At 38.6% G+C, this 12,875-nt stretch overlaps 1 protein-coding gene across 9 annotated transcripts in view; it reads right to left on the reverse strand.

Moving 5' to 3' along the window:
* The window catches only part of LOC104142460 (death-associated protein kinase 1), a 72,914-nt gene that overhangs the window by 40,644 nt on the left and 19,395 nt on the right, over positions 1-12,875 (reverse strand). For 7 of the 9 annotated variants that reach the window (XM_068925096.1, XM_068925100.1, XM_068925095.1 and 4 more), the window contains one exon: positions 9,056-9,277. In XM_068925096.1, coding sequence (XP_068781197.1) covers positions 9,056-9,277 — 222 coding nt within the window. Of the gene's footprint in view, positions 1-3,117; positions 3,179-9,055; positions 9,278-12,875 lie in introns of those variants that run through there. The other 2 variants (XM_068925101.1, XM_068925102.1) reach the window with 2 other exon arrangements.

The following is a 12,875-nucleotide window of genomic DNA, read 5'->3' on the forward strand; positions in this document are numbered from 1 at the left end:
TTTATTAATACATGTGGATGTTTGCTGTGGTTGCCATAAGGATGTTAATCAGAGTACATCCATGCCATATAATGCAAACAGACTCCGGCTACTTTTCAAGCCAGTGAGCAGCTGTGACAGCAGTCACAGCAAAACTAAGCACTTTTATAAACTCAGGTTCAGCAGTGAACTAACCATCATGCAGGTTTTAGTAAGCAGGCAGAGCAGCTGTACCTATCTACAAATGCTGTGCAGCTGACCCCTCAGCTGAGGAAGAGAAGGGGGCTGAAAGACTGCAACAAACACATGCTTATTCCCTGTTTTTATATAGATCATCCATCTTGTGCTAGAGGTTAAGTCATCTCTGTTCATGCTTAAAGCATTCATAGCCCATCACAAACATAATAGAAGTGCTCAAAGGATGCATTTTCAGCAATGTCTGCTTGCAGCATCATGTTGCCCACTTTGTAGGCTAAATCAGACTATGAAGGTGTCATACAGGTATGAACCCGTTTTAAAACTATTATATCTTGCACTTATTTCAGTTGGCATATACAGCCTCTGTGAAACTTACTAGCCACCTATAGCAACAGTAGCACTGATTACACACATTTCTTCTAGATCTGAAAGACACATTTAATACCCAGGGTTTAGTTATTTTAAAGATACTTAACATAAAGAAACATAACTGTATTTGTGTAAAATGGAAAAAAGCCTCTTCATCCTCAGTCTCTTATCTGCAACCATTTTGTTTCGTGCAATTTCATATCCTGAAAGTTTAGATGACATGAAATTACAAGTTTGATCAATATGGATTTTCATGTGTCTCAAATATGCCACATCTGTGAACAGTTAATTGCGTGAGATGTTGTATAGCTCTGGAAAAGAGCACATTTTAAAGAGATCATGCAAATGGAGTCAGGTTTAGTGCTATGTTGAGTGCTATTCTCCTGTCTTGCCAAAGGTAAGTTGTAGTAATGTTCCCTCTATAATTATTTCACAGGTTTTATAATAGTGTGAAATAAAATATTACTTGTATTTCACAGGTAATAAACCTAGTACCCAACAAAGCTAGAAATTGAGATCCAGAGAGGCAAATAGGTAAAACAAAATGAAACAAACGAAAACCAACCAACCAAACAAAAAATCCAACTGTTAAAGGGCTCTTAAAAATTAGGAGTTAGGTATCAAAGCTACTCGATTTTTCCAAAGTGTCAATGTGCTTCTTTAGATGCTTAGGTACTATGGCCCTAAGTGACTCTGCAGTCTTTTAAGCAGTATCTGATTAAGGAGGGACAGGATCTAACACACCCAAAGCATGATTCCAGAACCATGTGCAGCTCTGATCTAAGGGATTTGAGCGTACCCCTTCATATTTTACATCTTACCCTTAACTGCCTGGAGTACACAGTTTGAACTCATAGACTGGGCCATTGCAACTTTTACTGCTAGCAATGTCTCAGCTGGTGGGAGTGGGTTCAGCACCTCACGTTTTTCCCTTTGGGAGTTGTGATTGTTGGTAAGCATAGTGCCTAGATAGCTTGCTTAGAACAAGTACTGTTTAATCTTACCAACAAGGAAATAAAGCACAAGAGAAACAGGGCTTTACAACAACGATGACTGAAATGTTAAACTAACACACAAGGCAATCCAGAAACTCAGAAAAGCCCTGCTATCCAAGAAGGCCTCCCTACTTCAGACTGCACCCATGGATTCCACGTTAGCTTGTTCCTGTACGGGAACAGCCATGACCCACATCCTCACGAGAGCTCAATAATGCAAGTATTGTTTCTTAGCTTCCTTTTAGCATTTATCAGAAGACTGCTTATTCTGCTGCCTTCCTGTGGACTCTGGTCAGGGCTGATATTAAACTGTATCACCATAGGTGTACAGAAAGCCATTGTATTGCTATAGAGTAATTACTTCAAACAAGTCACAGAGAGTTGATACAGGTCCACCCTGAATATCCTTTACAAGCTAAGTTTCAGTTCCTCAATTAATTCACTGGATTACAATGCCCTCAAATCAATCACCAGAGTCTGCTTTCATGGACTTTATAAAAATTAAGGTTATAAGAAATCATTGAATGATCCAGACTGTACTTCCAAATATTATAGATCAAATTGCTTATAACAAGCAATTAAAGATACCAACTATGTAAGATACTTCAGCATTCAAAAATCTCCTAAAAGGCTGTTGGGTTTTCAAGTCTAGTCCTGTGTTTCAGCTAGGACAACATAGTCCCATACTAAATAAACATAGCACATTTTACTATCCCATGCTCAACTTCAGAGGTGAAACTGGAAGGCAAAACTCCAACAGAAGACCTCCATTCAGCAACATACCTATGGTATGGGTATGTTTATCTCAAGCACAACAGCAGTCTTAATTCAAAGTAGAAGGGGCAGACAATTCCACATGTCAGCCTCTAAAACCGATATTTTTTAATTCCAGCTTCTCCCAAAAGGTACACTGATTTTAACTTCATTACAATGCCCCAGCATCATTTATAAATTAACCAAAAAAAAAAAAAAGTTAAAAAAAAGGTTAGCTTGGAGGTTGCTGGTGCATGAAAGCCCTGTTTAAATCTGTCTGAAACTAGATCATTCATCAGGTTTCCCTGAAACAGCCTGAATCATGCAATCTCACTTTTAGCTTGCCTTTAAGAAGGAAGACTCGCCACAGAGAAACTTAGTACTTAACAGACTGCACCTGGACAAAAAAAAACCCTACTTCCTGAAGGGAGTATGGACAATAGGTTCACTAAGTGCTATGGTGTCTTCCTCAATCATTTTAGAGCATCTGGACCTCATACTCTCTAGAAGTACACAGCTTTTCTCAATTTCTCAGTTTGCTGGTAGGAATTACCACATAAGTTTCTGAGCAATTCATTTGTGAGTTAACACAACTCTGATATGCAGAGCACTAAAAGCAAAGCTGGCATATGTTGCTTTCATGGTATTTCTAGGCAAAGGTGCTAACTTTCCTGAATTGGTGCAAATAAAATAAAGCCTCAGATCAGCTGTATTATTATAAAATGCAGCAGCAGTAAAAGCATTTCCTAGCCTTCCCAAAGGAAAACCAACAGATGTGTTCGCAACCCACATATTTCCCTCTGGGAAAGAAAATATATCATACCTGTGGAGAAAGGATTTCTGGATAGTGCTCTTGCCAGTTGTCAGGCCTTCTTAACCATGATACGGAACTAATGCCCAGCTCCCAGAGGAGGTCATTATGGGAACCTACACCGGGAACTTGGACCCAATTAACCTTCACAACCAGTGGTGACACCTCCTAATGACTCAGTCACATGCTATGTTGATCACACTGCTCATATTGTAATATCACCTAAATGATAATTAATGATTATCTAAGCTTTTCTGATGAAGTTAAAAAACCCTTTAAGCAAAAAACCTTGTCTGAACAAGCTTAACCACGAAAGTTCAAACTTATTAGGTTTAATCAACCTTGCTTAGATTTCAAAACGGCAATGACTAGAGAAGTTGAAGAAAATTCTGGAAGCAATTTATTCAAATTTTTGTAAGCAGATTCAATTTGATAAGTTATCTGGATACTTTTCTATTATGGGATATCAGTGTTCTTGTCTAACCCAAAAATTTGTTCTGTCAATTTGCAGAAGAAAAGAAATTGTTTCCTTGAGGATTTTTTTAGTTGCATGGCTCTCGTATGACAACTCACAGTATTTCAAAATTGAAGTTGTCAGCCCAAGACCAATGTTAAATATTGCTACTTCCATTTTATTTAAGGTTATAGATCTTTACATCCACTTCATTTAACAGCCTTTATGAATTGTGCAGCTGCAACTCCTCTGAAGTTTACCAAATATTTTGAAAGAGCAGCACAGGAGTTGCTTGCTTTTCAAGTAACCTACCCACTAATTTTTCTATATCTAGCTACCAGAAAAATTAAGGTATGTTATGACATCCCTACTCCTTAGCATTTTCATTTGTCCAGCTTCTCCTGGACAGACCAACTGTTGTGAATTCCGTTCTTTAGGGCACCTAAATTCTTCCCATATGTTGAACAAGCAGCTCTGGCATCAGAATACCCAGAAGAATGTAGGCACCAAAAATTGGACTTGGATTTAAACAGTTAAGTTTCACCTAAGAAGGAGGCCTGAAAACTCATGTGAATCTTTCTGCACCCAAAAAGGGATGGTATTTAGGTTTTCATTATTGAAGCTCTGTAAGTGCCCAGAATTTAATTACTGTGCACAGAGGATTACCAACACTTTGGCCTAGACCAATGCCTTAGTATTTAAATCCTGCCCAAGGCATCTGAATTTAATATACAGGCTGCTCTTTGTACAACAGTATCATGCATTTAGCTTAGTGACTGCAGAGCCCAGAAGCCACGTATCTTCTGAGATGAGCTCAGTGGGTTAGAGTCACACTTGCTCTAGCTTCTCTCTTTTTAGCCCCATGAAGTCTTTATTCTTAGCTGTCTTAGCTTTGTGGATCTATCTGTGGGCCTATAATTCAGGATTTTGAAGTCAAAAGGTGGCACAACATCTAGAAGTTAGTGTTGCAGAGCTTGCTTTCTGTTACCTTGCAGTAAGTTCCCAAGAATCATTCTCAAAATTCAGTACAAAACCATTCAAGAACAACCTTATGACTTATAGGCAAGCTTAACAAAACCCTCAGAGCTGATTTAAAGCTTCATTGGAAGTCAAGCTAGTACAAGTGTAATCAGCTTGTCTTAATTATACTTGGACTACTGTAAGTTAACTTCCCGATAAAATAGAAGAGAAATTTAATGATTCCATTATTTGTGATTATTTATGCTTCAATGAGCAACTCATGACATCATCAGAATTTTTATATATGAGGCTCTCATTTTCTCCTGGTTCTGTTCTGTTTTGGTTGACATTATGGAGGTACTGATAGGTGGCAACTCTGTTCCTGAGACATCTGGATGCAGAGGACTAAATTTTAAAGAAAGTATACAGGAGATAACTTTTAAAAAGTCAGTGTCAGTTTTAATATTTAATGTACAACCACTTGTAAGTTAATGTAATTCTCTTTCTCAGCTGCAACTTTTAAAGCATTTTCCCTCTCTTTTTTATTTTTAAAAACATATTTATCATTCCGAAATATGCTACAAAAGCTAATGGACTTAAATTAAGAATTCTAATTCAAAAATGAAGATATGTTTTTTGAGGAGAAAAGCACAAATATACAATCCTATCCATAACTTTCTAGTGAAAAGAGTTAGCTATCATAATCATGCTGTTTGAAAAGGTGAGAACATCTGCATTATCTTTCAACATTCTAAACAACTACAATTTAGGACAAAGGTATTAATTCTTTGGAGTTGCACCTAGAAACCATAACCAAGGCTCTACTAAACACCACATAGCAAGCATATTCTGTGGGTCTACAATCTAAATGAAGACATCAAAGTAGAAGGAAAAACAAAAGAAAAGAGACCGAGATCCTATGTATTGAAGGTTACCAAGCAGGTCAGTGAAAAGGGAACCAAGTAGGTGCAGAACAGGCTGGAGGACAGAAAATAACTATTACTGTGCAACAGAGGCATCTGTGTTTCCTACAGTCTGTGAAGTCTGATAAGATAATGGCCTCAGTGAAGCTCATTGGAAAGAGCTTAGTATTGCTAACATATAACAGAGACTAGCTGGTTGAGTGCTGCAGCCAGGCAAAAAAATAACCATAAAATTCTGACTATGGGATTGATTCAATTACTTGCATGATAGGAGAAAAAGTAGAAATAAGTCTTATTGTTTTAAGTTAGATGAGGAAGAGCTCCACAGTTTTCCAGCTCACATTTAATATGCACAGCATTCCTTGCAAGATTATGAGAGAAACCAGAGAGTAGAAATTTCAAAAGTATTTTCAAATCAAGAAGACATGCCACTAAGTGGACCTAGAAATATGAAAATGTCTGCTTTCCCCAAATATACCAACAGACTTTCAAAGGGAGTCTCTTAAAGGATATCTCATGCTTGCGTGTGACTGCTGAATCTTTTCATTAAACATTTGGTTTAAAAAGTTTCAGAAATCAAATGTTTTGTAAATTTTATATAGGTCAGTTTCCTGGCATAAGGCAGCCAAGGGAAAAATCCCCAATATGGATAAAATTTTTGACATGCACCTCTGCTTTGCATTCTGTGTTGAGAGGACAATGCCACTGCAATAATTAATGAACTGCTCACATATTTCCCCCAATGAAACATATTGCTACCTTGAATATTTTAATTGTAAGCTGACATACATTTACAGTAAGCGAATGAAGTGAGAACTTCTACAGTCAGTTGCTCATGTCTAAGAAACAGCATTAATAATGCATAAAAATAAAAAGGTTACATTTTCCCCAAGAAGCTGGCACGCAATACTACAAAGCATTTGCTGAACCAAGAGGTAAAAATCAATCATTAATAGGCAACAGAGACACCATCCTGAGACTGTGTATGACAACAGCTATTGACAGCGACTAAAAGGACAGCTGTAGCAGCATGCCTAGGACAGCTGTAGTGGCATGCCTTTTGTGGCTAGCAGGGTTTGTTAAAGACTACAAATCAGAAATGCTTGTCATCATCACTGTTCAAATTATTACACTTGCTTACTAATATGAAAGCAGTGTTCCCTCTGGGATTTTTATTTTGTTATGATCTTTTCATAGCTAGCATGTTGAGTTTTAATCTCTTTCTAAATTCAAGAAAAATTCATTTACACAAAATCGTATCTGTATGTGATATACTCTCTCATCTTGTGATCATAACTAAAAGTGTCCCTTTTCAATAGCTTTACATACTACCATTGCGATTTTGAGAATTATAAAAGTTGCCCTTACAGCAGCTAATATATTCAGTTTATAAAGTGATTGCTAGCATGTCACCTTTTCCATTTTGTCCCTCTATCTAAATAAATGTTACCTTTGTGATATCACAATAGCATTTCTTCAACTTACAAGACTTGCATAGCAGTATGGAAAAGTGTAGTAGACTGATATAATAAACACAATGAGGTTACAGATAGGAAAAAATGTTCCTTTTAAAAGCATAAAATAATTTTGTGTGGCTGCATGAGCTTTCTGAAGAATTTAAGAACCTAAAGTCTTAGGGATTTTTGTGTACCTAGATAGATATAATCTTACTCATAAAATGGTAAGGTTTGCAAACATTAGCTGCTAGTAAAAAAGAACAAACGATTCCTTACTGAAAAATATACTGGGAACTTGGTGAAACAAAACCATACAGAATTTGAATACATAGTTCGGAATGTTAGGGCCTATTCTTGCTTCCATCAACACACCTATCTTGTGGACAGCTTGGGAATTACAAAAGACAGGAAGAGTAGGGAGGGGAGTCAAAGTTGTCTAATTGCAGAAGGTATGAAGTGTCTTGATATGGAAATACTGGCCCTATTTAATGCTAAAATCTTTTTGCTAAAAACTCTCCTCAGGCAAGAGAGAGCCTCAGCATCAGTTTCATACATCAGTTTCACAGTCATACTGGATACATTTACACTCCAGACTTTACCCTGGCACTTGAAAAATATTATTTTCACAGAAATGGTTTTAAAACAACTCGAGAAATAATAAGTCGTTTCATGTGAGAGCAAATATAAAATGGGGAGGGAAAGACAAGTCACACTAATTTTGCTATATATTCATGACACATTTAAAGAGTCCTGAACAAAACTCAGGAGTAGTAGATCTTCTGATACTAACTGTAAGGAAGTTTTACTTTATAGAAGAATATGACTTAGCTTTTTGTCCTTAAAAAATAAAAATAAAAAAAAAATAAATTATTTGTTTAAATTACATGTTTAAACTACATGTTTAAACACATGATGTTGACAAACTAATATATATGTATATTTCTGAAACTACAAAAACCCCAGGTTACAAGTACAGTAAACAATCATACACTGGACTAAAAGTGTGAAAATGTTTCAACATAACGAGGCAGAATTATAAATATGTATATCACAGAAAAGATAAAATTCCAAATGTTATTACCCAGTTTTCTTTCTTAAATCTACATTGTAAATCTATGCATACATTAATGAAAATATGCTGCACTGAAGTATCCTTATAAAGGTAAGTGGAAATACTATTTATGAAAGTTAGTAAACAGAAAGACATAATCTACATAAGTAAAATCATATGAGCAGCCAAAGAAAAGATACAGTGCTGTCCAACATTCTGGTGTCAGCTTCCAAAAGTGGGAGATGTGCAAAAGGAACAAGACACAACACACTTATCAACTCAGTATCAGATTTCACAGTAGTGATCTGCATCTGCACTGATATGAAGTAATTTGCTTTTGCTTGCACAAAACATATTCTAAAGCAACATGGCAATAATACAGACTGTGTCAGTATCCAAACAATGTAAAGACATGCATGTCTCCACTAGCTGACATTGTCAACCTTTAAAAAGAGTGAGTAATGCTCAACTTCTGAACTTGCAATCTTTGAGAACTTGAAGCCAGGACTGAAACAATGCAGAAGTGTTCTTTGCTGACATATTTACCTCAATCCATTAGCAATAATCTTGGATGAAAAATGGGAACTAAAACAAGAATATGACAGTTCAGTTTACATTTCAACAGGGCAGAACTGGGAAAATTCTGTTTTCTGTTGTGTGTGTTAAAAAAAAAAACCCAAAACAAAAAACAATTCAGTAATGTTATTCTGATATCACACCAGCATAAAACAGAGCAAAATTGCTCCATCTGATTTAACTCCTAGAAACTGTATTTTCCTCTGCTTTTATTTTCAGATCAGTTTGTTTACTCCTAGGCTATTGTTCTGGATTACAAATATTGATGATGATTAAAATAACACACAGAAAAAGTTTCCTAAATCTACTAGAATGTGGTTTTACTTTTGTAGTGCATTTGCAATGAAAGACTGCACAGAAATCAAGAAGCTACAACTCTGATCTAAAATAAAGAATTCTCTATTACCAATCTTCTTTTGGGTTGGTAAGGAACATTCATTAAATCATAATGACTCTTAAGAGAAAGCGTCTATTTCTCTAACACAAAGAAAATTTCTGTTTCTCCTCCCAAGGGTCTAGAGCTACTTACAGTTCCAGAATAAGAATGACATCTGTTTTGTTCTCATAAACATCATGCAGTGCGATCACATTAGGATGTCGAATCTCTTTTAGTATGTTAACTTCTCTCTCAATATCTTCTTGGCTCACTCCTCGCCGGCTGGATTTTGTTCTCCGTTTCTTGATGAATTTCGCTGCAAACTGCTGACCAGTGCTCTTCTCATGGCATTTTTTCACTACAGCGAACTGACCACTAAAAAAAGGAGGGAAAAAATGAGGAAAAGTATTTGGTTCAAGGACATTTAGAATTAGAAGTAGTTTATAGCTACTACTGTGGTGGTGAAACAGTTGTACCTCCAAATTATTAACTAAAATACATTGCTCCTTTTTGTGCAATCTAGAATAGCACCTGAAAATAGCTACAGGTAGAAAAAAAGATAAGTTATAGCATTGGTTTTACATCACGCAAACATACACACATACATATGCCCACACATTTCAGCTTATCCGTAAATGAAAGGTATCACCTGTATAGACCATTAGATTTTTGACAAATACATGCATTGCATTACTGGGAAAACAAACGATATCTGGGCTTCTCCTTCCACAAACATATTAAATTTGTTGTTGTTCTCCAAGAGAAACAGTCCTTAGTTTCTTCCAATCAAGACAATATCTCAATATTCACTTTAATCTATCCTCAAGTTTTTTCTTAGTTTTTAGAAGAGGGATACTTGGCCTTTAAAAGCACAGATTAGACATCACATCAAGAATTACAGTTACTGTATCATCTTGCCAAGTAGGAAGATTTTGAAGGTGAAAACAATAGATAGGTATTCAGGAACAAGAAATGGTGATTGTGTTACAAATCAGAAATAACACAAGGAAGTTGTTGACTCCAGCACGTTACTATTGACATATACAACTGTTGCTGCTGCTTATATGTACATACATATTCAGATCAGAAATCTCCAATAATCTAGTTGCTGTGTTAAAGAAAAATGAGGATTTCTAATACTGCTGAGATTTCCTTGTAAATTTTCTAAATCAATCCCTTGCTGAGAATTCCCTAACAATTCTGTACTTAGTTTATGTCACTGTAAGAAAAATTTGCAGAATTGCACAATTATATTGATGAGAAAATCTGAAGTTAGCCCATCCTGTTGGCCAAAGAATGGGTGTCCCCTAAAGTAGTTTTTTAGTAGTGGTTAGACCAAAGCTATCTACACAGGGGTTTAACATGTAGGCATGTGTAACGCTACCCAATACCTCGAAGAGGAGCTAATCTGTATGTGTGGTTCACTGCTTACAACTGCCACAGACATCTGTGGGCTGATGTGTGCATCATCTGCAAGAAGGGCATCACATAATGATGAAGTGCCAAACAGGAATTGTTCACTGGAAGTTACGCATCATGCATGAACTCAGTGCATAACGCTACTTTACGACAGGAGAATGAACACGTGCCAAGTATGCTGATGAAGTAATTAACGAATTAAGGAATGCACAACAGACCGAAAACAGAAGATGAGAGCCGATAAGCGACTGTGTTATGGGACAAACAAAGATAATCAAATGCTATATGGGAAAAATCAGACTCAAGATTTTTGGATTTAAATGGTTGGATCAGCTGGAGAATACTTTATGCCGTTGGGTCACCAGTGCCAGCATTACAATACTGACTCCATACAGAAATCTGAGTGACAAACTCAGTCTTGAATTGAGACACGCAGTGAGTCAAGGCTAAATGACCCTCGTCTGCAGAAGGCAGGGTGAGAAGGTCCTCTTAAACAAACTGCTAGAAACAGACTCTAGAGGAGCCAAAACCAGCTGAGAAGCATTCAAATGCAGCCATGGGCAGTGAGAGAAGCAAACTCTGAGAGAAGCAACCAACAATCTGTAAGGTTTGAGGTTTGGTTTTCTTTCAACGTTATGATCAGCAATCAGGTTTCATTCTTCATTATTTCATGAAATAAAGTTATGAACTAGTGAGATGACTTTACATTGCTTGAAAAAAACCTTTGTCTTAAAAAAGAAAAAAGTTTCTCAATTCTGCTGAGTACATAGTCCTACTGTATATCCTTGTTTTAGGGGTAGCACTGTACCACTGATAACACAAAATTGTCAAGGGCCAGGTTCACCAGACAAAGTGTAATACACATGCTATTATTACAAACTTGAATGGACAGAGAAGTGCTTTAGACTGTGCCAGCCACATCCTCTATCCCATTACATGTAGGCTAGAAGACTTATTTCATTTACCTAATCTTAGGCACCTTGTTCTATTTGAGACACCCTTGGACATCTAAGACATTCACATGGGACTGGCAGACAAGACACAGGACCTCTGGAAGATCTGTCATCCTAAATTGGTAGCAGAAGACTAATCAGGATAACCTAGGGTATCTCATTCCTCTCCACTTGGTTCAGTTTAACTCCACAACAGCTCTCCCTACAACAGACACTCTGGGTTTGATCTGCAAGGTCTGAACAGTTTTGTGTTAGGGGAAAGACAGCTGGAGCACACATTTAGATATTTGCACTGCTGCAGAGACGTGCTCACAATAGTGTTCTGGGCCCTTGCTTATGGGCAGGAGAAGCAATGACTCTCTCTTTCCCCATGTATGGGAAAATGCAGAAGAATGTCGAGGAGACAGGCGATGGAAGCTAGCCAGACCATTCCATGGGAAAAGGAGCATCTACGGGGCATGCTGACCCATCGTCATGTGGCTGAGCCCGTGCCAGTGTGGCGCTGCACCTGGGCTTTGAATCAGAAGCAGCGATGAGCTCAATATGCTTGCTGCGCATGTGTGTAGTCCATAAAAACCTCACATAGTGCCCCCCCGAGGCGTTCCTCGCCCTGGACCGATGCTCAGCGGTGCCAGGGACTCTCCCACTCCGTTATTGCCTCGATCGGGAAATCGCTGGGGAACCCCCGCTCAGACGCAGAGGTAATAAACGCTCAGTATCGACCCTAGTGTGCCTTGTGCTTGTGTATCCGTCCCTGCCGGGAGTCCAGGCACTGCCCCTGCCTTACCCTTACAGTTGGCGCAGTCGGCAGGAGACAAATGGCAATGCTGTGGCCAAGGAGAGCAAAGGGGGAGGGCGAGAGCCAAGGAGAGACTGCTCGCCTGCGGCTGCCAGGATGGCCCCAGACTGAGCGGTGGGGGCCGGTAGCTGCATTGCTTGCCACTCTGGCAGTCCCCGAGGACTGGCCAGAGTTGGCACAAGGGGAAAACGTTACCCCGAAGGCGGTTGAATCCGCTTTACAGGCTATGCCCTTCTGTGCCGCTTCGGAAGCAGCTCAGAAGCTAGCCGGACAATTAGGGTGGGCACTGCTGACGGGCATTCGAGCCTTAGATAATGAGGTATCATCTTTGCAGCAACGAGTAAAAGATCTGGAGGAGGAGATTTGCGTGACGTGAAGGTGGTAGCACAGGAGTTGATTACAACCCAGACTGAAAAGACTCAGGAATTAACCCATAGGGTAGAGCAATTGGTTTTACGAGCGGCTAACAAACACCGTGTGCACTATGGTAAAGCCCCAGCTACTGTTGCCCAGGTGAGAGCAATGATAACTAGACCCTCCTGGGACCCTGAGGAGTGGGATGGCAATATTTGGAGCACTTCATCTGACTCGGAGATTGACTTTGGATTAGAAGGAGAACCGGCTACTCCCCAGGACCCACCTCTTGTGCAATTGAAGGGGGAGAGGCAAGTAGATGGGAATACAGTGGAGCAATCTCGGACATATACCCCCAAGGAATTGTGTGAGTTTTTAACTACTTTCCAGCAGCAGCCTGGGGAGTCTTTGTTAGCCTGGTTAGTGAGGGCATGGGATGCAGGTGCCG

This window comes from Struthio camelus, chromosome W, assembly GCF_040807025.1.
Source record: "Struthio camelus isolate bStrCam1 chromosome W, bStrCam1.hap1, whole genome shotgun sequence".
Taxonomy (NCBI): domain Eukaryota; kingdom Metazoa; phylum Chordata; class Aves; order Struthioniformes; family Struthionidae; genus Struthio; species Struthio camelus.